Source organism: Microtus ochrogaster, linkage group LG9 (assembly GCF_000317375.1).
Source record: "Microtus ochrogaster isolate Prairie Vole_2 linkage group LG9, MicOch1.0, whole genome shotgun sequence".
NCBI classification, from domain to species: domain Eukaryota; kingdom Metazoa; phylum Chordata; class Mammalia; order Rodentia; family Cricetidae; genus Microtus; species Microtus ochrogaster.
In genome coordinates this window covers 18,903,515-18,930,685 of record NC_022034.1, presented here as the reverse complement: position 1 = coordinate 18,930,685, position 27,171 = coordinate 18,903,515, and the positions used below count along the sequence as shown (strand labels likewise).

Genomic DNA, 27,171 nt, shown 5'->3' with positions numbered 1-27,171 from the left:
ACCTCTCTCACTGTTTTGAAAGAGTTGCTTAAGTAACAATTCTTCTTGTGCCATTTTCCCACTGTTTTAAAATAAACAAATCTCACTTGCAGGCAATCCAGATGGTTTATGTGCCACATTAAGTATTTCTTTAAAAATGTAATTATTCTTTCTTTATTGTTGGTACCAAGGCTTCGAAGTGCCCTTTTCTTCTGTGTTCCGAGTTGCCATGCCCTTCTCAGATACATATCAGGCACTTAATCTCTAATGTACTCTCCTTCTTTGTATTTCAGAAGTCAGAAGGAAACTTTCTTCTCATTTATCAGTTATTTATTTTAATTTTTCATCTACTGATAACAGTAATAGTAGAAGTGTGTGTGTGTGTGTGTGTGTGTGTGTGTGTGTGTGTGTGTGTGTGTGTGTGTGTGTGTGTTGTCGTTGTTGTTTCTTGGGCTTTTTCATAATTTGTCCGAGCTTGCTTGAACTCTTTAGATCTCAGACTGTTTACCTCTCATATCACTTAGACAAGCAGCAGTGTCTTGGAAACAAACAGAAGAATAGAGAGAACTCAACGTAAGACTCTATGTCTATGTATAGCTTAGTGAAGAATCTCACCATTTTAGTGCCTCCTTCCTTGGCATGACCTTGGGTGTGATGAGTAACTCTTCCCTGTACTAGGCAGTGTTCTGTACAACTGTGGTCAGCATCTTCCCTTTTCTGTCATTTTTCCCAGTGTCCTGTCAGACTCCTCTACTGTTGAAATATGAGCGGCGGAGCTGCATCCCCAGCACCCCGGGCCACCTGCTAGTTTATGCCCCGAAATAACAACACACAAATTGTATTCATTTAAACACTGCTTGACCCATTAGTTCCAGTTTCTTATTGGCTAGCTCTTACATATTAATCTAACCCATTTCTATTAATCTTTGTAGCCCACGAGCGGCTTACCAGGAAAGATCTTAACCTGTGTCTGTCTGGAGTGGGAGGATCATGGCGACTCCTGAGTCAGCTTCTTTCTCCCAGCATTCTGTTCTGTTTTCTCCGCCTACCTAAGGGTTGGCCTATCAAATGGGTCTAGGCAGTTTCTTTATTAATAAGAAATCACTCCCATATCACTCTACTACTTGAAAAATAATTAATTTCCTGACCAAATTAAGAATTTACATGAACTATATTGGTTTTCATGTGCATCTGTTAAGTGGCTTAATATTTTCCTTCCCACAACTTTTCACAGCAATTAGAAGTCATTCTCCAGCCAAGCCTGTTTTGATATTTGTCTCATCAAGACGTCAAACTCGACTTACTGCTTTAGAGTTGATAGCTTTTCTGGCTACTGAAGAGGACCCAAAACAGTGGTTGAATATGGATGAACAAGAGGTAAGTTGCTTTTTCAAATTAATACTGTACTGTGATAGGAGTTGTGTACTTAATTATATTTAGTTTCATTCTGTAATAAAAATAACAGGAAAGAAGGAGTACAGTATTATGCTACGTTTATACAACCTTATTAATATTTGCATACATATCCTTGGGTATTCCAAGTAAAACACTTACTTTGCAGATCTATGATCATTCCCTTTATTTAATATCATAATGATTAATATTTTATATTCAACTATGTTTTCAAAAGTTTTAGTATTTCTTGCCCTTACATAACTTAAATCAATTTTGTTAGATTAACTTTAGAAAAATGTATAACATGATCCTTGTTTATAGCTTAGTTAGTAAATACTAATCAGTATAGTAAACTTTAAAACTACCTTTACATTTTTAAATAATTACAATTTGTCCCTGTACTGTTTTATTTCACTATGTGCCTATTCCATAGTTTTTTCTTCATATAATTAAATAATCGAGTTTCTTTATTGCACTTTATTCCTTTAGAATTATTTTCTCAGACTGTAGTTGCTGCTTTTCTTATGCTGCTAATTGATTTCTCAAGTACCTATGCTGATTGAAGTGGTCAGCCTTGGTGTAGGAGAGTCCCCATTTATTTTAATTAAGTAACACTATGAATAAAAGGTTATTCTTTTTTTAATCTACACCTTGATTTTTGTACATGAACATGTTTTCATATATTTATTCATTAGTTGAGCCTTAAAATTAGGTGGAAATACCTATATGCAACTTCATATTACTAACTGTTCCTACATGTGTGTATGTCAGTATGTATATATGCTAATCTACTCCTTAATTATTTTTGCTTGTCTTTTTATCTTTTACAAATTAAAGGTTTTCCTTTCAAATTATATAGTATGTGTAATATGGTCCTTGTTGTCCCTTCTCTGTTTCATAGATTTAATTCATAATGACTTTCCTTTTTAATATTTTTCCAGTTTTAAAAATATTTTCTGAGACAGAATTATGATGAAGACTGAAGAAATAGGTTACCTAATTGTTGTATTATCATCTCTCATTCCCCCTTCCATTTCTTCTTTTTGTGGTCATAGCCTGAAGAACAGTGTTTCAAACCCATCAGTTTAGTTTGAAAAAATTAGAAATTTCTGCCTTTCTGTAGCATGAATAATAAAAACTCTGAGACAGATATAGGGGTTAAAGCTGAAGATCAAAGACGCAGAGCAGTAAACCACTAGAGAGCCCTTTTACCTTTACCAATCCTCAGATCGAAGGGGTGATCCTGTGTGGGTAGCACTGTGTCTCAACCAAACCTCAGCCTCCACACTCCAGTGAGTTCCTGTCTTTCCCCCTTTATATTCCTCTCTCCGCCCAGCCATATCGTTCCTTTTTCCACCTCCCTAGTGTTAGGATTAAAGGAATGTGACTCCCAAACACTGGGCTTAAAGGTGTGTGCCACTACTCCCTGAGCTGTAGTGGCTTAGCTTTGCACTCTGATCTTCAGGTAAGCTTTATTTATTAAAATACATAAAAATATCATTATACCTTTCATTTTCTTGTGGCCATCTAGAGTTACTGTCTGTTGGATACAATGCATATGCTATCATAAGCTAGTATTTCAAAGCGTTCTAAGTTCCACAGATAATTTTATCTTTAGGATTTCATCATTACTTTCTTAAATTTGCTTATATGTATATACTGTGCAGTATTACTTAATGTCTAAATAATTTTATTCTGTGTTAATCAATTGTTGTGTCTAAAGAAAGTGGCTATATTTGAAAAGTATTATATTAAGCAAGGTGACTAAGATTCAAAAAGATAAAAATGCATGTTCTCTCTCCTTTAAGATCCTAGTTTATCCTGTTTATGCGTATACATTCTATGTATATAAATGTTATGAATATAGGAATAGCCTTTCTAATGAAAGGAGATCTATTTCAAGAAGAAACAAAAGACCTGTTGAGGAAGTAGGAGTGTTTTATAGAGGAGTAAGAGAAGGGAGAACTGACAAATTTTATTTGAAGATGCCATAGGAAATCTAATACTGTTTGTGTTCATTTTTAAGAAATTTCTACAACAGTATCACAATTTAGGAGGCAAATGCTAAAAATAGGTAAATTACCTATTTATGGTTTAATATATGAAGAATATAATATCTATTTCATCTTAATTTTATTTCTCTTTTGTCTCTAAAAAATGTTCCTAATTGAAACATTTCTTTGAAGTCAGAGTATAAAGTACATACATACCTACTGAACACACTTTAGGGTGTGTGCTCACAGTACATTGCTCTGCATTTAGCACATATGTGATTCACATTGTTTTAAAATGTGAACCTCATGTGTTCATCCTTGCAAGAGTGCACTTCTTTTATGTATTTGTTCTAATGATGATATCTGTGGAAGTCTGTATAGCTCAGCTATTGTGGAGAATTGTGTTGTTTCAGTTAGCACAAAAATTTATCACTATTGATAAGTGGAATCCATAACATTTGCTTGCATGGTTTGTTTGTTTGTTTGCTGGTAAAATTATGACAACTGGTAATTTTTTATTTCTACATGTCTTGTGACTTGCTCAGCCTGCTTTCTTATACAATTTAGGACCATCTACCCAGGGATTGAACCATCTGCCCTGGGCTGCCACCCCCTCATATCAACCATTAATCAAGAAAATGCACTACACTCTTGCCTCCAGATAATCTAATGGAGACATTTCTCTATTGAAGTTTCTCTTGTCAGATGTACTCTAGATAGGTGGCATAAAACCAACTCTAGATTTGTAATGCCTGTAGAGGATGCATTCTGTGAAGGCATTCTGGGGTAAATGTTAGTGTCATATATCATTAATGCTCTTTGTGCAGTATTTAGTGTCTTGTGACAGGACAGCTCTTGGAGAAAGCTGAGTAAACATGGTAGTTATCTTGGCAACTGAAGGGGACTCTTGCTGACATAGGCAGCCTTCAAATCATTCTGCAGCTGAAGAACTACTTTCTAGGTATCTGGGGAAGAGGCAATAGTGAAAGCAAAGCAAAAGAATCAGCGCATCAAGAGATAACTTGGCTAAGAAAGACTCATGAGTTAAATTTCTCAGCAGAGGCAAAGGAATAATTTAATATCTTAATCCAGTACTGACTGAAAGTGTTAAGATGTAGGAAAATAACTCCAAGTATATCCTTCCTATAAAACTATACTGCAGCTAGAAACCCCAAAGTAGTATCCTTTGGATTTGCCAGTAGGAAGCCTTTTACATGACTTCTAGAGTTTCTGGGAATAAAGCTACTTAGTCACTTGGATTCTCACTGAGAGCATACGCTTCTTCTAGCCTCAAACTTTCACCAAGTCTTTGCACTATTCTCTCAGACTTCATGACAAACAGAAAATTTTGATTGCCTGAGTTTTAATCTGTGACATATATCAGGAAAAGAGGATTTATTTTTGGCTGATGTTATAGGAGTTATAGAAAGTGATACTCGCTGTCCAGAGTAGTACAGGTTCAATGTATAGTTCTTCTAAATTAATTAATTTGGTGTTTTCCCCATTGGCTACATTTTAAGAAAAACTTCCAAACAATATACATTTTTATCAAATAATCAAAACATCTTTCTTTGCATGTCTCCAGAGGGACAACTCAACTAAAACTTCCATCTTGGGCAACAGTTAACATAAAGAGCTACGTTTCTTGATCTCTTTATGGCTTCTGTTGTTGGTAACCTGTTGTTTTGCCGAGCTGGAGTTAGAATTCAGGGTCTCGTCCATGTTCTCTGCACCAAGGTACACCTCTGCTCATACAGTCCTACTGCAGTCCCTTCTCAGTATTCTCTACTGTATTACTTCCCTTGCTGCTACAAAATAGCGGATGAAAACAGCTTTAAGTCAGGAAGACTTTAAGAATATAGTCCATCATGGCATGGAAGGGGTGGTCCCAGGATTTGAGGTACCTGGTCACATGAGTTTGTAGTTAGGAAACTGAACCATTAAATGCTTGCTTCTTCCTTTTATCTAGTCCAGGGTCTCAGTTATGGAATTATGCCGCCCACATTTGTGTTGGCTCTTACTTGTTCAATTAAACCTTTCTGGAAATGCCCTCAGACATATATAGAGAAATAGTTTTCTGGCAATACTAAATTTATTCAAGTTCATAGTGAAAAGTAAACATTAGCCAGTAGACTAAACTAAAAAAGTCAGAGCTAATATATTACATTCAGTAGTAAAGAATAGTAAGAAGGGAGAGAAATGACATTATTTAGAAATCTACTGATACATATGTGTGGTAGCAGCTAAGCAAGGGTAGAGAACAAATTGTTTCTATTTGCCACTCTTCCAAGCCGAAAATACATTTATTATTTATTTGCTCTACCATGTGTCACTTGGACATGTTTTTCAACAAGCTGCTAAGCTAATCTAGAGTGCCCAAAATACATAGCCATAAGAGGCTGGCAGCTAGATTTGTATGCATGCTTAATTTATAAAGTTATAAAGTCTTTGATTAATTTTTTTAAATAGAGTAGAAAGTTTGGGTGTGCCTAAAATTTTCTCCCTTGTTGTATAATTATATAACAGCCTAATTTCATCAAAATCAGTTGCCTAAATGATAATAACCACATTTTGCTTTTCCATCAAGTAGAACGGAAACATCAAATACCCTGTGTAGATATTTCAGTTATTGTTATTTCTAAGCAAATTACTAATCTTGTAGATATTAGCTCTCCAAACCAGAAAAGCTAAGAAGTCATGAGGAATAGAAAAAAATATAATGATGCTTATTAGCTGAGATTTTAGAAAGTATGCAGCCCTTGGCCACTTGGCTCTTGGAACATGGTTCTAGCAGTGTAAGAACAGAACCATTAATTTTCAGTAGTGCACAACAAAATATAGGACTTCATCAAAATGAGAAGCAAAGCATGATCATCTCAGTGCAGAGAAAATATATGATAAAATGAACAAAGGTATAGAAGAAACATGCCTCATATTTATGGCTTTTCTTGGGCATTGTTAACAAACAAAAAATCTCAGAGAGAACACTGCCCACATATTGGGTAAATGGTCCCATCCAGGTCTAGATTTAGTGGACTTTTAAGTTTAATGGGATTAATCCCATGGTGTGTTTGAGGTATTATGTAAAGAAATTATGCTCCCCAAAATCCTACTCCATGAAAGCTGATGACTCACAAAGGCTGCATCCTAGGTGCTCCTATTTAGCTATAGACAGCTCTGCCCATAAGTCTACTGTCCATCCCACTTGTTTATACCCTTGAGTAGGGTAGTAAATCACAGGACCCCTAAGACATAGATTTTGTTTACTTCCTGAGCCAGAAAAGAATGTTTCAATTCTAGGGGAACATATATAACACCTCAGTATAATAAAGCACATTGATGATAATTAATCCACTAGCATTGTATTGGATAAAGCTGAATGACCTCTAACATCTGCTAATAAGACATGGATGAGCACTTTCACCAAACAGTTCTATAAGACCTGCCATAAGCAGCTAGTACTGTTGGCCAATGGCATGGGAAGAAAATATTTTAAATTCCAACAAAAACTGTTAGAAAAATAATGAATGAATTCAGCAAACTTTATAGATTCAAATGAATGCAGAAGCCACTAGTATTACTTTTTCCCAGTTGTGAATTATTTGAAATATAAATCAAGAAAGTGATCTCATTTTATAAGATCTACAAAATAGTGATGATGATGATGATGATGATGATGATGATGATGATGATGATGATGAAGAAATGTCTAAGAGAGTAAATTTAGCTAATAAGGCAAAAAGACCTTTGCATTACAGATTAGTAAACATTAATTAAAGAAATTTGAAGAGAATACAAAAATGAGGAAGGGCAACGTGTACTCAAATTGAGAGCCAATGTTGACAGACTCTCCATACTACCTGTTACGAATTGATCAGAAATGTCCTCCCACAGGCATGTGTTTTGAACACTTGGTGTACATTTTATGGTATTATTTTAAGGCTGTGGAGCATTTAGGAGCTGGGGCCTGACTGAAATAAAAAAGGATCCTGGAGACAGGTCCCACCACAAGTCTTGGCTTGGTTACTCTGCTTTCTAGTTTAGAGACCCATGAGGCCTCCAGTCTTTCCCACTGTGGTGAAGAGAAGTCACTATGACACTGCTGACTCCAGTTGTCCATCAGGTATTCTGTCATAAAAATTAGCACAGTACCAGAAGAGAAGTCCAGCATGATGTCTATCAATGTACTAGTGTTGTTTGCCACTGAACTAGAAAATACCATTGTATAATGTGGACAGAACTACCAAAAGGGCCAAATATGAAAGCCATTTTGAACAATTTAACAGATTCAATGTTGTAATAGGAGCGGTGGGGCTGCGTCCCCAGCACCCTGGCTGCCTGCTAGCTTATGCCCCGAAATAACAACACACAAACTGTATTCATTTAAACACTGCTTGGCCCATTAACTCTAGCCCTTCCAGGCTAATTCTCACATCCCAATCAACCCATCTCTAATAATCTGAGTAGCATCAGTCTTACCAGGAAATATTCAGCATGTCTGACCTGGCAGCTTGCTTCATGGCATCTGGCTCTGAGGGGAGCTGCATGATTTCTGACCTCACTTCCTCTTCCTCCCAGCATTTTGTTCTGTTTACTCCACTCACCTATGTTCTTACCTATCAGGGCCAAGGCAGTTTATTTAACCAATGACCTTCCTACATCAATTCAAAGCTGTAGTGATAAGCATAATATTGGCATTAAAATCTGACCTTAGAGTAAAGAGCCTGGACACTCTGATGCATAAACCATTTGATTTTTGACAAAGGTGGTAAGGTTTAGGAAGCTAGGTGTGATGCCTTATGCCTTTAATTCCAGCACTCAGGAGGCAAATACAGGCAAACTCTGTGAGTTCAAGGCCAGCCTGATCTACATAGCAAGTTCTAGGCCTGTCAAGGCTATGTAGCAAGACCCATGTAGAAAAAGAAAAAGAAGAGGAAGGAAGGGAGGAAAGAAAGAAGGAAAGAAGTAATGCACATAGGATTTCTGAGGCTCTAGATTATCCTCAATATCAGAAAAGCAACACAGAGAGGAAGGAATTGGGAAGGAGAGAAAGTAGGATGACATACCAGTGTCACAGCTTGTAGGAAACTAAGAGGCTATTGAACAACAGAAAAGACACATTAGAGAAAGGACAGTTTTTTCATACCACTATTTTATTTTTTCTAATCCAAAATTGCTTAAAGGCACAATAAAGAAAACTCAGCAGAATACAGAGATAGCCTTACAGATTAACAGAAAGTACTTGCAATGTATACCTCTAACATGGGATTACTGTCCAGAATATGATTTTCAAAACTAAGAAAAAGAACTGAGGATTAAATCAGCAAACAGCCCAATAAAAATGATCAGTGGGTTTAAACACATTTCTCAAGAAAACATATATGTGCCAGGTTTAGAAAAATGTTTAGTATCACTAATTACCAAGTGTAAATCAAAATCACAATTGCTTCCCATTATGCCAGTAATAATGGTACAGGTCAGAAAGACTACTGATAGGAAGTTTGTGCAAAAGCTACAGACACACCAGTAAGTTGGTTAACTTTTGTTTTAAATACTGTGGAGGGGCAATTGTTTATAAGGTCAGTGCTTTTGTAGTTTTGTGTCTTGTAATATTCCTGGATTTTACTAATTAACATTCCAGTGGGGATAAATGATAACAAGCAAATAAGTTAATGTATGGTGATTCTCATAAGAAAAATAATAACCATGGGAGATGAGAATGTTCATTATTGGATAATACACAGTAATCAAGGCAGAAGGGCCTCTGACAAGAGAGACTCTGAGCACAGTTGGAAAGGACAGGGAGCAAACCAAGCACATAGCTAAGGCAGCAGCAGTTCATGATAGTAGAGGGTATAAGGAACACCAATTACATATATACTTTTTTTACATTTTTTCTGTTTTTCTTGTGTATATATTCACATTTTTGCATGTGTTTGAATATATGTGCATATAAAGGCCCAAAATTGGTGCCAAGAATCATCCTAAAATGCTCTCTGACTTTATTCATTGAGGGAGGGTCTCTCAGTCAAACCTAGAGCTCACCAATATGGCAGCTTGCTCTGGGGATTCGTATCTCCACCTTCTGAGGATGAAATTACAAGTGATTTGTCATGGCCAGCCAGTCTGTATACATAGGTTCTGGGAATCCAAACGCCAATCCATATACTTGAGTAGCACATTCTTTAGCTACTAAGCCATTTCTACAGATCTTTCTTTCACTTTTTGAGAACATTTTGTTAATTCTGGAACAATAACATAGAACTAGTAGGGATGGTGGTGTAAGGCCTCCTAATACCTTGGTGGCGGTGGCAACAGAAAGATATATTTAGTTTTAATAATAAGACTTTATGATAGATGAAAGATAGAAAAAGTAATCAAGAATGGCACTCTGGTTGTTAAATCAGATCATAATAATGCTACGTAATGAAACAGCAAAAGAAATTCTGAGAAATAAAGAACGGGATAAAGGAAGAAGGGTATTTGAACTTAAAAGTTATATTTGACATGTTTTTTGGTATGCCTAAGACTTTCAAGTGGAAATTACAAAGTGATTAAATGTAAGAGGTCTGTCAAACCTACTTCAGATGTGAACATATGGAGTTGGACATGTCTGTGTACAAGCAGACTTCATGCCCACGTGAGTTCATATAACAGCCTTGGGCAGTGTGAAGAAGAGGCACACAAGGGACTCACTTGTTTTGAAGTGAGATAGGAAACGGGAAACTGTCAAAGGTGATAAGATGCCAGTAGACAGAGACCAGTGCAGGAGAAAGTGCTCGATTACATGAAGTGATGAAGGGAATTCATGGTATGAGAGAGAAGCTCCCAGTGTCATTTAACACTTGGAGGCCCTGTGAGTGAACTTGGCAAGGAGCAATCTGTTATGAACAGAAGCCAGTTTGGAACTGGTTATAGAGTAAATGAGAGGAGTGCGGAGAAATGGAATGAACCACAGCTTAGTGGTTTTTGCTACGGCACTAACAAGGTTCGCTAAATCGTGTTCCCTCAGGTGTTCAACCATGTAGTCCCACATGCAACAGGACTGTGATAGCTCTGGGTGCTTACCAGTCAGCACTAAAGGGTACAAAAGGTACAAAAGCAGGAGAAAGCCCTTTCTTCTGAATTCACTGGTTGTATATTGCTTTTCTTTCTTCTCTCAGCAGGTAGCAGAGTGCTGGGAAAAGATTAGGCTTTTGTTGGAATTATATTTACAGGGGCTGGAGAGATGGCTCAGAGGTTAAGAGCTCTGACTGCTCTTCCAGAGGTCCTGACTTCAATTCCCAGCAACCACATGGTGGCTCACAGCCATCTATAATGAGATCTGGTGCCCTCTTCTGGCATGTAAGCATACATGGAATGAATGTTGTATACATAATAAATGAATCTTTTAAAAAAAGATGATATTTACATTCCTTTCTTAACTCTCTTACTTTTACTATATCTCCAAAACTGCCCATTTCTTTCTATGTGCTGTTAAATAAGATCTACATACCTAAAGTAATAAAAAGGAGACAGTTAATTTATGCTTGTTCCAAAGATCAAAAGCAGGAAAAGTAGTATCTCTCTGACTGGAGCAAGCCAGGCAATGGATATGGGTGAAGACAATATAAAAACAAAAGTGAGAAATAAAACAGTTTAGTTAAATCTTGCTAATTCAGATTAATGGGCTAAAAACCTTCCTAAATTATACAAAACTTTAAAAGGTTGCTAACTTTTCTACTTCGAAGTAATTCACAAAACATTTAATAACTCATGAATAAATCTTACTCTGGTTGCTTTCTGGGTTTTGTTTTGTTTGTGCTACATAGTACCAAACTTCAGGCCTCTCACAATCTGATTATCTAGATAACCTGCCATCGATGGGAATTGCACTATCTCATGGGTTTCATTGAATAAGGAACCAGCTAGCTGAATGATAGCATTCATTGGTCTCTGTCTCCTAACCTTGAATACATTGTGACCAGTTGCTTCCCACTGACTGCCATGCCTTCCCTACCATGATAGACTTTCATTGCAAGCCAAAATAAACACTCCCTTCCTTAAGCTTGCTTGGTCAGGCATTTTGTCCTAGCAACATGACTAATAACCAATGTAACAAGTTTCTACCACTGACGTGAATTCTTGGCCCATTTTTATTTTCACTCTGACAAGGATCTTACTGTGCTTAGTGCAGGGTACCCTCATGCTAAAGGTCTTTCTTCCCATGTCAGCTTTAGGAGTAGCTGGAAACACCACATACTCCCCAACCCTGCACCCATTCTTTGATAAACCATGCCTCAACCCTCTTAAAAAATATGGAAATGCTTATGATGTGAAATGTCTTAAAATGGTGTGGAAAACAGACCTCTGTGAATTTGCTAAGCGTTGAACATTTGGGTCTAGTTGGGACTCATGGGATACCGGTGTGATTGGGATAATTAATTTTCATTCCTTAAACAACAGAAGACAGTCTGTTTCTCTTTGCTTTAGTTGGTAACATGCATGGAGTACTTTATAGTTGTTTAAAGGATCTATTTTCAAATCTAGTCATAAATTTGTAGAACATATTTCTTATCCCAGTTTTCCAGGTGCAAAAACTAGAGCAGAAAGATTGATTACTTTGGGTGATGCAGCAAGTGACAAGTTGTACCCAAACACAGGGTAGCAAACTTGGTCTGTTTTGTTTGTTTGTTTTAACTTGCAATATTTACAGTAAGTAGGCTTATTAGCAACATATTAACCTTAGATAAGATAAAAAAAATTGAAGAGGGAAAAATGTATAAAAAAATAGCTACAAGAACAAGAAATTGACAAGACTATGCCATTTCACAATCATGAAGAAGTTGAAAGAGATGGCATTTGGTTTTAGTTTATAGAACAAGATAATTGAGATGTTCTTCTTTTTTAGGCATAGGTATAGAGATATTTAAATACTAAAGAATATTTGCAAATAATCTGAGTAGATTGTTCCAGTGTGTGAATGATAATTACTCATTGTATCAAATCTTAGCCTGTTTTCTGCATACAGTCTGGAACAATGAGATCTAGTGAACATTGTAACTCTAAGTGGTCTTTCATTCATGTAGTAATATATGGGGCACTGTGCTGGAAGGCATAAACTACATCCAGCAGTGCTGGGATCATGACTGACTGTCTACCATTAGTTATACGATCCCAGTATACTACGTGGCTGATAGGCCTCAAATTTTCACATGTAAAAGGAATGGTAACAACTGTCTTCACGGGACTGCTGTGATAAGTAAATGCATTAAGAACATATCAGATCCTTAAAAATAATGTATTTTTAGCATGGTAACTGTTATGGATTGTGCCTGTGCTTAGAAAGTATCACCTTAGGAACATTACAGATTAGGGTGCCCAATTGGAATCTGCAGATATCCTAAAATTAGATACTCAACATTTGTAGTATCATGGTTATGCAACACTGAGTATGCCAAGTAAATAGGCCAAGTCTGCTGAAAGCTAAAGGTGAACTTTGACCTTTTGTTTATGCCCTTCTGGTTATCATATCATGATTTAATTCATATTAATAAAATGTAATTGTGCTACTTTAAAAAGATAACTCTGTAATACTCATTTTCAGCTCAGTCTGTTCTGCATTTGAAAAGCACCCCAATATATGGACATATACTCCAATGTATTAGAATCAAAACTCTCTAAAAATGGAAATAAGCATCAAAACTATGTACAAAAAGTAAATAGGAAGTGTTTTTAGAAGGATTTTCTGCTAGTGGTATAAGGAATTAACTTAGAGATGTGAATGAGGAAAGCGTGTTAATATCTTACCTTCAGATTCCATTTGTATATTATAATAAGTAAGAATTAGGCAAGGAAAAAGTAATTTTAAATGGTATTCTATATATTTGGAAAATGTAGCAAATCTCTTATTGTTTAGATTTTATTTATTGTTTAGGTGTGTATTTACTTATTTGTAGTTCACACTTTTGTGTGAATTTGTGTTTATTTCTCATGTAATTTTTTTTAAATCAGCATTACTAAAAATGGAACCCATGGGTTTATATGTGAAAAGCAGGTGCTGTATTGCTAAACTTCTCCCTCGGGCAGATTTATTTCCTTAATCACATATATGCTTAAAATTAATAGGTCACTATATGGTAAATCTTTTACAGCATGATTGACATTTAGAGAAGGTAGGAAAAAATAATTTTGTAGTATTGGGAAATTTTAGAAGCTTTTATTTTGAATAACTTTCTAGAATTCATTTCTGTTAACATATCGATAAAATGTTCTATGTTTATTCTTCATTGTTAATTTTTCCTCTTCCATATGTGGGGTTTATCATAGAGAAACAGGTTAAGAAATTAATACTTTGCAATTACAAGAAAATACTTAAACTTCATTTAACATCTGTATTAGTGTGGTTGATTGACTCCTGTTTTTAGAAGTCTTTGTAACTTTCATGATTCTTCTGCTTAGTATATCTTCTGTTGAACAGTTTAGACCACTGATAAGCATTATTCAGTGGCATATGGTCTGAGTCTGACATGCTTTGAAAAAGAGTACAGAGTTCTGATAATGAGGATTCTGTGAAAATGGGAAAACCAGCACAGCAGATATGCTTTGAGAAGCTATGGGATTTTAGCATCTTGAAACAATATATCACACTCAAAGGGACAGAACTGGGCTGCACAGTCTGTTAGCTCATTCTTGTCCAATCTGGTCTCCTTTCTTTTGGAGCCAGCATTGTCATCAACTTGCTGAATTATATTCTGACTGGAATGTACTTTAGGCTCAGAGTAATGTATCTACTTAAATGGAATCCTATCTCTCTACAAAAGCTTTTTGAGTATAATAAATTTAAAATATAAAAAATTCTATTAAGTTAAAGTAAATGGTTCAACAACTTACATATGTGTCTCTTCTCCCACCCCTTAAACAGATCACTCGAAAGCATATAGATCTGTTTCTCTTTTATGTGCAATTTCAAATATTTTTTGTTTAACTATTAGGTGGTCTGATATATTTCAAAGGTTGTTTATTGGAAAAATACCAGTGCATTACAGCAAATATTTATTAAACCAACCGTACATCGGAATTGAAACTTCCTATTGTTTTCATAGTTGTAGTTAGTCATGTAGCACCCGTATTACCAACAATTAACCCTTTCAGTGCTATGGTATCCATTTTTATGTAATAAATAATGTGCCATATGTCTTGGTGGAGTCGTACTACATATCCTTGGAGAAATTGAGATGATAACCCATACTTGTTGAGAATCTTATTTCGTTGAATCAAAGTTGAGAAAGGATACTATATTGATTTCAAAATCAATGAAACTTTTTAATTTAAAACATACTAAGTTGTATAAATAAGCTAAGTGTGATGTTAACACTGCTGCATTGTATAAAGAATAATCTATGATAAGCTTTATAAATCGATAGCACAACAGGAGACAAATAGAAAGTGCTAAAGAAATATCTATTAAAAGGTTCAGCTTTTACTACCTGAAAATTTCCCAGTTTTTTTTTTTGCTTGACTTAAAATAATTTGATCAAAATTAAACTCAGTTTAAAAACAATAACAAGTACATATAATTCAATAAAATGTATTTTTTAATTCCTTTGGGCTACTTTAGTAATATTTTATTTTACTAATTAGAATCTATAATTTTCCCTTATGTTGTTCAGAAAATTCAGATTCATCCTTCGAAACTGTGTAATAAATGAAGTTGTTTTTGTGATTGTCCTCTTGAGGATTTCAGGGATTGCCAGCTCGGATAGGCAAAGCTTTCTTTTTAATGCATTGATTTATGTGACTGAGAGCTGAGGAGAGTGAGAAATAGCTCCTCTTCCTCCAAATCTCCTGTCACAAGGTGTTTTAGTTTTTGAATGGCAAATGGCACATTACTTTTGAGGTATGATTGTCATGGGACATCGTGAATTACACAATTCATACTTGCTTTGTTTATAAAACTGAAAAATCTAAAAGTAATTTTAAGTTTAAAAGCATCAGTGAATCAATATAAATTGGAAATACCTTATGCAGTGCAGCTGGCTCAGAAATAATTTATTAGACAATAAGAACTTTCTTATGCTAATTTCATTGAAGACAGTGTACATATATATAGTAAATTTCAGAGAAGTTTACTTCTTATGTTCACAGATAAAGGCAAAAGCTGTTATGTATTATAAAACAGAATGAACTTTTAATACACTACAACAGTGAAAGTTGACAAATAACGTTTCTAATATGTGTGATATTTAAAGTATTGCCTACTTAATGTATCATTTTCTATAAATTAATTTTATTATTAAACGTTACCTTCTTTTTATGTATTATTAGTACAAGACAGCTTGTTCCCACATTCTAAAATCTTATAAGTTTTTTGTTTTTTGTTTTTTGTTTTTTTTGTTTTTTCGAGACAGGGTTTCTCTGTGGTTTTGGAGCCTGTCCTGGAACTAGCTTAATTATGAAAACAAAAGGAATATGAATGCAAGCAGTTATTCCTTGCATGGATAATATGGACTTGTGTATTTTTTCTAAAATGTAACAACCGCATAAAGTTCCCTTAATTGCAGATTTTGAGATGTTTACTTTATGCACACCCGGAAGAAGAAATGTATTCTAGTTGTGCATGATAGAAGTTGTCAGGAGGAAAAAAAATGAAATGAGATCTGAAGACAGTATTATTTATTTGTATTTCTACTTCAAGCATATAAAATTGTCCATGATCTTTTTCCAAGTTCTCCCTCCAGTACTGAGTACTAATGGCATGTGTTGATAAGGCTATAGAAATAACTAAAATGGAATAGCCTTTTAAGGGTGTGATGTTGAATGCTCATGAAGGGAAAAACTTCCTATGCTGTCCCTGAGGTTACTCTCTGCTTTTAGGACAAGCAGAAGACCACTAAGAAGAGTAGATTGGACTTTCTGTTTAGTTCTTTATAAGGAATAAATTTTATAAGCAAATAAAATTTTTTGCCATTGCCATCAAATTTATGTTGTATTCATTATATCCAGTGTACAGTGGAGATGAATAGAACATTTAAAGAATATTTATTAAATGTGTTCCAAAAAACATGTAGATAGATGTATGAAATTTAACTGAAATAAGGGAAGCTTTAGACATAAACTCTATAAAAATAGAAAGCTAGAATATGTGAACATTTTTAATATATTAAAAAACTTTAAATAAGAAATGAATTGTATAGTTTAACTTTGAAACAAGGAATCACATAGCCATCATTTCCAGTTAAATTGATAGAAGAAGAAACACTTTGGATTTTAACCATAATTTTAAAGCAAATAAAGGATATATAATTGTTTAGGTACAAATTAAAACTACAAAAGGAGTTAAATAGTAGGCATATGTATATTTTGTAGGTGCTTAAGAAAAATTCTAGGTAATAAAACATAAGTGAATACTTTGAAACATTTGGTCTGTCAAGTTATTTGAAATAATAAATAAAATGATGTTTGAAAAACTAGATAAGGATGTTTATGGGCAAAGAAAGGTTGTTACCCATCGGCATGTATACTGGTTATATTACCCCGGTAAGCAAAAGAGAGATGTCACATCAGTTAAAGTAAAATGGTAATTCACCCCCAAAAAAGCAAATAGGAGATATGAAAGGCTTTTAGCTACTGATCAGAGCAATAAGAAATAAACAAAGTAGTCTTTTTAACGATTAAAATTTTTTCAGGCTCTGATATGCAACTTTATAGTTAGCAACTTTTCTGGCAGAAAAGTTTGGAATAGACCTCCTCCAAGCATCTTCAAACTGTTTTTATCCATTGGCAAATTTTCAGATAAGGCTAGTTACTTATTACATGACTTTAATGTAAGGATTTAAATGCGTACATAAGATACTCTTATTATTATTTCTAATTTACAGATAAAGAAACGGAGTCAGTCATGTGACTTAATGAGCCCTAAGTTTAGTATGAAACTTTGTTGTGGTTAATACTTTCTGTTAGAATTATATCAGATTCTTTTTGTTTTTGCATTTTCTCAAGTTTAGACTGAGATCTGAAAAGATAAGTGTCTTTTTATTATAATGATCCTGAACCTTTTTAGACAACCTTAAATCCTTTTAAATATTCTATAATCATTAAGAATAATTTCTATTTATCATCATGTATTTTTCTATTGTTTAATAATACTAAAATGGGTAGTATGAAAAATATGTTTTTACCAAGAAGGGATTCTTTTCTGTTTACCCAGCTTTAATGAAAGCAGTAAATGGATTATGTATTTATGGCCATATAATGTCATTAAAGGCAGAAAAATGCAAAAACAAAAAACAAAAGGTATGTCAAACATAATTGAAATGCATGAGTATTTTGAAGCTGATGCACCTACATCTTAGACTTGTCCTTGCATTGGCAGATGGAGAACATCATTGGGACAATACGAGATTCCAACCTGAAGCTGACTCTAGCTTTTGGGATAGGAATGCATCATGCTGGGCTACATGAAAGAGACCGAAAAACTGTAGAAGAACTGTTTGTGAACTGTAAAGTCCAGGTACCTTTTCCCTTGAACACATATTTAAAAGTGACATAGAAGTTTCATTTTATTTAGCTATAAAGCATTATGTTTATCTTTTAGGTTCTTATTGCTACAAGCACATTAGCATGGGGTGTAAACTTTCCAGCTCACTTAGTAATTATTAAAGGAACTGAATATTATGATGGAAAAACAAGACGTTATGTGGATTTTCCCATTACAGGTAATTTTTCTTAGTTCAAAGATATATTAAACTTGTCTTTCATCTTTAGCAATTTAGGTTTATATAAATTAAATTTTAAGAACTCATCTCATGTATATAATAATAATCAAGTTAAGAAGTCTTTGTTTTTAGTATAAATGCTTCAGTAAATATTGAACTTTTTTATTTCTTGCCCAATTCATTAATAATCAAAACCATAGTTAATGATTTCAAATTCATAAAAGTATTGGTTAATAACTATTAGAGACAATAAGTTTTGATTAAGAACTATAATTAATAGATTTCAAAAACTAAATAGTTTTTAGATAGAGTCACTACACAGTTTGTGTGGATGTATGTATATCTGCACACTCACAATGTGTGTGAGCACACATGTGGACGGGCACAGCAGCACTGTGTGCATACATGCAAGTGGAGGCCAGAGGTTGATACCAGCTGTCTTTCTCATTGACTCAAGAATGGCAGCTCTTGCTGAAGCCAGAGTTCTTCTAATCTAGTTAACCAGTTTGTCTTGGGAACCCGTCTCTGTCTTCCATGTGCTAGGGTACAGAGAAGCTGCCATACCCTTCTGGCTTTGATATCAGTACTGAGTTTTCACCTCCTGTCCTCACACTTGGGCAGAAGTGCTTTATCCACTGAGCCATTGCCACAGACCCATCAATATCAGTATTGTTAAATAGCATCTTAAATCATGTAACTTAGGAGAACTTCATTTCACAAATAGTGTAAACTGCCATTTTAAGAGTTTAGTCTTAATCACAATTGCTTATTTAATGTAAATTTTGAATATATCATATATATGTGATTATATTATGTATATAAACAGATATAGATATATATATGTGTTAAAGACTGTAATAGTGATGATCAGAGAAGCACACATTTTCTTAAAATATCCTATTAACTATTAGTCTTTGTTGTTAGAAGTGTGACCTGATCGGTAACTTTACTTTGTGCTCAGTGTCACTGCAGGGTGCCTCTTATTTTCTCTTTCATAGATGTGCTGCAGATGATGGGAAGAGCTGGGAGACCTCAGTTCGATGACCAGGGCAAAGCTGTAATTCTTGTTCATGATATAAAAAAAGACTTTTATAAAAAATTTCTTTATGAACCTTTCCCAGTTGAATCAAGGTAAGTTTGGTCTTAAACAAATGGGTTTCGTTTCATAATGAATTTGTGTTTTTCTAGTTATATTTCTTTTCAATTGAAAATAAGTTTTTCATACGATACATTTTGATCATATTCTTTCCCAACCCCAGTTCTTCCCAGATTATATCTCCCTACCCACCCAACTTCATCTTCATGCAATCTCCCTTTCCTTCTCCTCTTCCCTATCTCCCTCTGTCTCAAAAGAAACGAAAAAAGAACAAAAAAACAAAAATCCATAGATTAGAAAAACATCATAAATATTAAAAAAGATAAAACAAAAAATATCAAAGCAAAGTAAAAAGCTTTAACAAAGAAGCTATTTGCAATTGATCTCTTGGGAAAGGGAAAATCAGTTTTTCCCAGTGGAGTAACACTGTATATCATCCACACTTTGGGGTAGACCTTGTGCCTAGGAGTAGTTGGCCAGCACAAAATAGACTTAATGGTTGCTTTTTCTTTTTTTTTTTTTCTCAAATTTTGTTTGGGTATTTTTTGTCCTGGTTATGTCTTACTAAAAAACAATTAGTAATGCTCATAACATAACTTTACAATGTGAGACAACATACAGCTGTTATTATTATTTTAAGGGAAACTTTGTTGTATGGCTGAACCATTGCTCTGGCCCAGGTGACCCAGGTTGAATTCTGAGTTCTGCCACTAAATTGCTTGACTTTGAGCAGTTCCTTTCGCTTTTCATTGTGTATAAATGGGAGTGATAGCAATTTTAACTTGCTCATTTGTATTTGTAGGGATAAGGTCAATAATTCTTGCAACCAATATCTGTTGTGAGGAAAGCATTCAGTACTACATTACTTTTCTGAAGAATTTGTATTTTCCTTGGTATTGTTTTAGGTACTTTCCTTTTTGCAATAGAGTCTACAATAAGGAGGCATGTAATTAACAGTTTATATTGCTGATCATGTAATACAAAAATTCTGTTCCCTCGACATGTAACTCCAGCTCTGCTGGAGTCCATATTCTCCTCTGGCTTCCGAGTGCACTACATTCACAATCACCAGCCCCCACTTAGACATACAACATTTGAAAATAAGAATAAATATTAAAATAAGAATAAACATTTATTAAAGACCTTAGCAGTCCCAAATGTTGGGCTGTATTTGTTTGCTTGCTTTGGCTTTTATATGTGTGTGATCTTCGGGACTGAACCTAGGGCCTGAGGCATGGTAGACCCTACCACTACATATATCACTGTCCCCTTTTTTGCTTTTCACTTTGAGATAGGGTTTTATTAAGTTACCCAGTTGGATCTTGGACTTACTCAGTACCCCAGCTAGGCATTGAACTTGCAGGTTCCATGCCTCGATCCCTCTTGTTAAGTATTTTCTTAAGACACCAAACCTCTCCACCGACATAAATAATCCCACTCAGACTGAACCAGACAAAATTAAAGTTGCTCATGTTTAATGGAGTGCTCCTGAGTGACCCTGGGAAAACATGGAGAGGCAAAGACCCCACAAAACCTGGAGACCACGTGTTTTCATTCTCTGGGCGGAGGCAGTTTAAATAGCCTGTGGGAGTGGTCCCAACCTTCTCTGGGGAGGAGTTAATGATCTGGTGGGCTTTCTTGACCCTCCCTGTGGGGGGGGGGACACCATTTGGTGGGCTTTCTCGGAGGTGGAGTTTGGACTGAGGCAGCTCCCAGGGGAGGGAGCTTATGCCAGGAGCTGGGGTGAAGCCCCCAGCCAAACAGTCCAGACATTTTGTATAAAGGGGTGTTAGGGAGCTGATGTGATGCTTTTGACCAAACATTCCAGACTTTTTCGATAAAGGTGTGCCAACGAGCTGAGTTGAAGCCCTTTAACCAAAAGTTTAGACTCCTTGGATAAAGGGGCACCAGCTCAAATCTGGCTGCTTCCTGCGGGCTTGGGGTGATGTGGGAATGGGAGATCTGGGATTTGATGTGCTCACACTTAGCCAGAGGTGTGGCTGGAGTGGCATCCGTTTTACTCTCATCCTGGAGATATCAGGCAGCTGTTTCTTGGAGGGACATGAGAAGGCAGGTGGCTAGGAGAAAATATATATTGTTATTATTGGCCCTATGAATGGGCTAGTCATGGGAAGAGTCATTAACTGCCAGAAAGAATGGGATAAAGAAGTGCCCTGGTTGTACTGGTGAGGCTCAGATGTGTAAGTGGGACACAATAGCTGATAAAACCAGATTTTAGTTGGTAGGTGTCCTTGATCCAGGAGAGTTGATACCAATGGTGAAGTCCCAGAAGCTGGTAGACGTGTTGGTGTTGTCTGGAGAGCGCTTAGTAAATTTGTCGTTGCCCAGACAGCAGGAGTGACCTGTTAAATATGTTTGAAACTAGGTGGAGTTAAAGTAGGCTCTGGAGACTGTTAGTTTTTACCAGACCTGATTTTTGATACAGCAGCAGAACTTTTTCCCAGGAACCTGTAGGTTATCTGTAAGACAACTGGAACACATTTACATCTTGCTGTCTTAGCAAAAGGCTATTGCTTTAGGTTAAAAGGAACTGGAAACTTTGAGCCTATGAAGATACACCTGAAACCTGTTAGTCCTAGATTATGAAGTCTGTTAAAGAAGCACACCTGTCTGTATTTTAGCAGGAAACTTAACAAATGAAGTAACGAGCTACCAGTATCTTAAGTTATCAAATGCCATTAGACAGATCTAAGAGGGATAAATGAGCAGAAATGAGACAGCTTTTTTAGCTATGCAGGCAATCCCAAGTCTCTCTTAGTCCTTGGAAAGCACCAATCTAAAAGCAGTGTTTGCCATTAGCTGCTGAGTACAAGACGCCCAAAGATTTTCCTGTGGGGGAAAGATTTAGTCTACCTGGCTTGGCATCTCAGTGGGCCCTCCAAATGTTAAGTATTTTCTTAAGACGCCAAATCTCTCTGCCAACATAAATAATCCCAATCAGACCAAATTAAAGATGCCCATGTTTAATGGAGTGCTCCTGAGTGGCCCTGGGAAACCATGGAGACCTCATGTTCATTCTCTGGACGGGGGCAGTTTAAATAGCCTGTGGGAGTGGTCCCAACCTTCTCTGGGGAGGAGTTAACGATTTGGTGGTCTTTCTTGACCCTCCCTGTGGAGGGGACACCGTTTGGTGGGCTTTCTCGGAGGTGGAGTTTGGACTGAGGCAGCTCCCAGGGGAGGGAGCTTATGCCAGGAGCTGGGGTGAAACCTCCAGCTAGACACCCCTCCCCCAGAAGCTTAGATCACTGAATTATACCACAAGGCTCTACTGTTTGCTTATTTGATTATGTTTTCCAAAGATGAAGAAAATTTATATGTTTATATCTAAATACCAGGATTAGAAAACCATCATAAATATTAAAAAGATAAAATATTATGAACAACTTTATAAAAATAAATTTTACACCTTAGCTCAAAGAATAAAATTTATTTTAAAAATTACTAAAACGGCACAATAAAAAAGAGAATAAAAGTCATCAGTACCAGATATGTCAAAGCAGTTGAATTCAGAATGTAGGCAGCTTTTTTCATAATGAAATCATATGATGGAGATACTTTACTGTTGAATTCTTTGTACTATAGAAGGAATAATGCCAGCCATTAATGAGCTTTCTCCTAGTAATAGAAAAGGTAGGAATTGCAGGGTGTGGTGGTGCATACTTTTCATCCCAGCACTTAGGAAACAGATTTGAGAAAAATCTGTCTACATAGTGTATTCCAGATTATCCATGACTAGACTACATAGCAAGAGCCGAGAGAGAGAAAGAGAGAGAGAGAGAGAGAGAGAGAGAGAGAGAGAGAGAGAGAGAGAGAGAGAGAGGAAACATTAGGAATAAATTTCTAGTTTGTTTTATGGAGTCAGAATAACTTAGATGCTAAAATTCATTAAGAAATCATCTTAAGAACTTAATAGACCTGTGTATCTTTTGAATGAATACAGAAATCCAAAACGAAACATATATATATATATATATATCATTATATATATCATTATATATATCATTATATATATGTGTATACATACACAAATACACTTTACCCTGTAAATACATGTAAATACAAAAACTGCTTCTGAAAATAAGTGAATCTAATTCGCCACAAAAACAAGTGATAAATGTCATATGACCATCTCATATGTATTTTTAAAGAATTTGATTTAACATACCCATTTATCACAAAACTAATTTACTCTGAGCATTGTATAGTAAAAAGGTTATTTTTTCTTGTGCTATGACCATTACTAATATTTTATGTCATAAAATATTCCATAGCTACTTCAGTTCTCTATTGCACATTTAGCAATCCAATTATCTCTTCTAAAGGATTTTTTTTAATATGTATGAATGTTTTGCTTGCATGTATGTAAGGGCACCAACATGCCTACCATGCTAAAGGAGGCCAGAAGAGGGCATCAGATCCCCTAGAACTGGAGTTGCAGTATGGGTTCCAGTAACTGAGCTCTGGTCCTCTGCAAGTACTCATAATGGCTGTGCCGTCTCTCTAGCTCCACAGTTTCCTCCTCTTGTGTATAATGTGACAGTGAAGCATTTTGCCTTTCTAATATCACATACAGATGTTTCTCTATCAGACTGTGATGAAAAAAGGGAATTGCTAGATTATAGTCAGGCCTCCAGTGGATATTGCCGGTACTCTTCATGCAGACTGTAACCGCTTTCACTCTGCCACAATAAATTGAGCTTGCCATAGAGAATATTTTTTGCATTCAGTTTTTTGATCTATTCATGTCCTTTACAAAAGTTAATTTGAATACTTGCATATGATTCTATTTGTAATTATTTAGCCCTTTTTGGACACTGCTTGTTTTTTATATTATACATAAGAAACTAAAATTAGCATGTTCTTTCCCAATCTTTCAACACATCTGATCACCTTTTTATATTCAACGAAACTTTCCTATTCTTTCAAGCCCTTAGTGTTCACTGGGTGGATAGAGGAAATGTCTTTGCTCCGCCTATCATCTCTGTCTCACAAGTTCCCTTGTAGTCTTTGCTCCAGCACTTCTTATGTTCTTCATTTCATTCGACAAGCCTCCTCTCTTGAGTCACATCTTCTTTTTCTGTAAGTTTCTAGCTTCCTTCCTGCCAGCCTATGTTTTATTTTTCCATATAACCATTATTTTCTGAAAAAAATGATAGCAAGGTTACTATTTGTTGAGTATCTACCAGATGGCAGGTAGTAGTAATTGCTTTCAGCTGGTTGTTACTACTTAAGGTATTCTGGGGAAAGTCCATATTACTATAGTACTTGCACTCTGTTCATATTCATGTACATTTTAACAAGAAAGAAAGCATAAGCATATATGTGCTAGTTAATAATGTGTTCTTAAGTTCATGTGCTAAGTTATGAATCTGTAGAATTTGTAACAACTTTTAACAGTTATCACCAAATAATCTGAAATAAATTATTTATAAATTATACAAAGTTGTTATACGTAAATTACATAAAACCCCTTTTTGATAGCTTAGAACATAAAAATCTGAATCTTTACTGTTTATTGTTCATTGTATTTCTTGTCTCTTACTCAATATATAGCTTATTAGGAGTGCTTTCTGACCACTTAAACGCAGAGATTGCTGGAGGTACAATAACATCTAAGCAAGATGCAATGGATTATATCACATGGACTTACTTTTTCCGACGTCTTATGATGAACCCTAGGTAAGTGTGAGGCTCTGTGAATGGGCAGTTGCGCAGTTTATGTACAGAAAGCACAGGCATTTAAAAGAAACTCCAAGTCTGAGTGTTTGTCAGCTCTTAGCACATTCTGTAGATGCAAGTTTACAAGAAAATCATATAATGTCCCATATAGTCATAGTACATAAGAGTATGGTTGATTGTATACATTCGCTATTTGAATTGCTGTAGGATAATTTTCCTATGTAGTTGGAAGACAAAGCACTGAAAGTCATTAAGGCATCTTCGTTACTGTGTGGTAGTAACTAACAGAGATACAGTTGGAGTTCAAAGAAAGGTTAAGAGTAGTGAAGTTGGATGAGAGAAATTATGGGGTATTTCTTAGTGTTAATAAGAATTCTACAAGATAAGAATGTGCTATAATTGATCCTATTTTTCTCTTTCTAGTTTATTAGATCTTGATTTAGCAGACACTTATCAGATGTTATGTCAAACTCTGAAATGCATGTTTGTGTTTACCATCTCTTGTCTCCAGTGACTCCCATTTCTTATAGGAAAGGCATGAGTAAGCACAAGAATTTGATAAATAAGAGAACTGAATTTAAACCTGTGAAGGTAATAGCTTGTCAGATAATGTGATACTTCAGATATTCAGAACTAGAAAAGGTATAAAGCATCCAGGCAGGAAAATAAACGCAAAGGGTCCTGGGGATTGGAAGAGTCATTAGTGTTTACAGATTAGGAAAGTTTGCAGTGCTCAGAGAGTAAAGGGTATGGGGGGTAAAGCTTGTCCCGAGCAGAAAGTAGATGAATACATGGGAGGGAAAGGGTCTGTGTCTACACAGCGTGCTGAAGAGCACCCATCTGATCCTTTCTGAGGGTATGGGAATGAGCCACTGTGAGTACTTATACATGAATTAACATCATCAGAATAGGTTTTGCTGTGTTTCGGTTCCTAAGCACTTTAGTAGAAGATAGTTACAGCAGAAAGGCCAACTAGAGAGGCATTTACTACCAGGTAGTAGTGGCGCCCACCCTTAGTCCTGGTACTCAGAGTCAGAGACAGGCAGATCTCTGTGAGTTTGAGGCCAGCCTGGTCTAGAGAGTGAGTTCCAGCACAGGCAGGGCTACACAGAGAAACTCTGTCTTGAAAAACCAAAAGGAAAGAGAGAGAGGGAAGGAGAAGAAAGGGAGTGGGAGGGAAAGAGAGAGGGGAGGACTTTTGAGAACTATAATAGATACAGAGGAAATGGAGTGGAGCAAGGGTCAAATATGAGATATTCCTGTTGAAATTATAAGCCATTATGAAGTCTTTAACAGAGGAAACATGGAAAATGGCATCAGAAAATCTTACTGTTGGTAGCTTAAAAAAATATTTTAGCTAGCATTTCTCCTTTTATACATAGCTGTTTTAAATTGCTGTGTCTTTACTTAGTGTCCCTTAACGGTTAAGGCGTTTGGGACAAGCAAGTTCATTAGCAGGTTGCAGATTGCTTCCCTTTATGTGTGTTCTAAAAAATCAAACTAAAGGCTCTAAGGGTTCATTTGAAAAGAATTTAAGAAAGTCTTTCAAAAACGTTACTAAGAAATGCCATTTACTCCAAACCTATCTTTCCTGTGTTGATATCTTATATAACCACTGTAAAATTTCCAAAATCAGAAAATAACATTTATATAAACCTAGTAGCTAACATGCAGCCTTTATTTAGATTTCACCTATTGTCTGGCTAATCCCCCTTTCTATTATAATTCAACCTAGTATTCTACATTACAGTTGGCTGACTTGTCCACCCTGGGTCATTTTTGTCTTTCTGTATGTGAAAATGCTGACTCCTGATGAATGCTAACTAGTTATTTTTACACGATTTTTTTATTTGGATTAGGCACAAGTTTCCTCATTATGCCTTTTTTACAGTACCACTGAAGCAACACTATTCTCATCACATGGTTTATCAATTTTATCTCGTTTTTTGTTGACTCATCATTTTTTGTTGTCACTTCAAATTAAATCATCTTTTTCATTGATTTTTATTGAGCTCTACATGTTTCTCTGCTCTCCTCCCTGCCTCTCCGCTCCCCCCTTCAGCCCTCCCCAAGGTCCCCATCTCCGAATTTACTCAGGAGATCTTGTCCTTTTCTACTTTCCTATGTAAGTCACTCTTAGTGTCCTCATTGTTGTCTAAGTTCTTGGGGATTGTGATTTGTAGGCTGTTTTTTTTGTTTTATGTTTAAAAATTACCTATGGGTGAGTACATGTGATAATTGTCTTTCTGTGTCTGGATTACCTCACTCAAAATAATGTTTTCTAGCTCCATCCATTTTCCTACAAAATTCA

At 35.7% G+C, this 27,171-nt stretch overlaps 1 protein-coding gene across 1 annotated transcript in view; it reads left to right on the top strand.

The window, feature by feature from the left end:
* Positions 1–27,171, top strand: part of Ascc3 (activating signal cointegrator 1 complex subunit 3) — a 315,331-nt gene that overhangs the window by 198,313 nt on the left and 89,847 nt on the right. Inside the window, exons 30-34 of the mRNA XM_005363511.2 lie at positions 1,214–1,356; positions 17,722–17,859; positions 17,944–18,064; positions 19,063–19,195; positions 24,735–24,860. Of these exons, the coding sequence (XP_005363568.1) occupies positions 1,214–1,356; positions 17,722–17,859; positions 17,944–18,064; positions 19,063–19,195; positions 24,735–24,860 (661 nt within the window). The remainder of the gene's footprint in view (positions 1–1,213; positions 1,357–17,721; positions 17,860–17,943; positions 18,065–19,062; positions 19,196–24,734; positions 24,861–27,171) is intronic.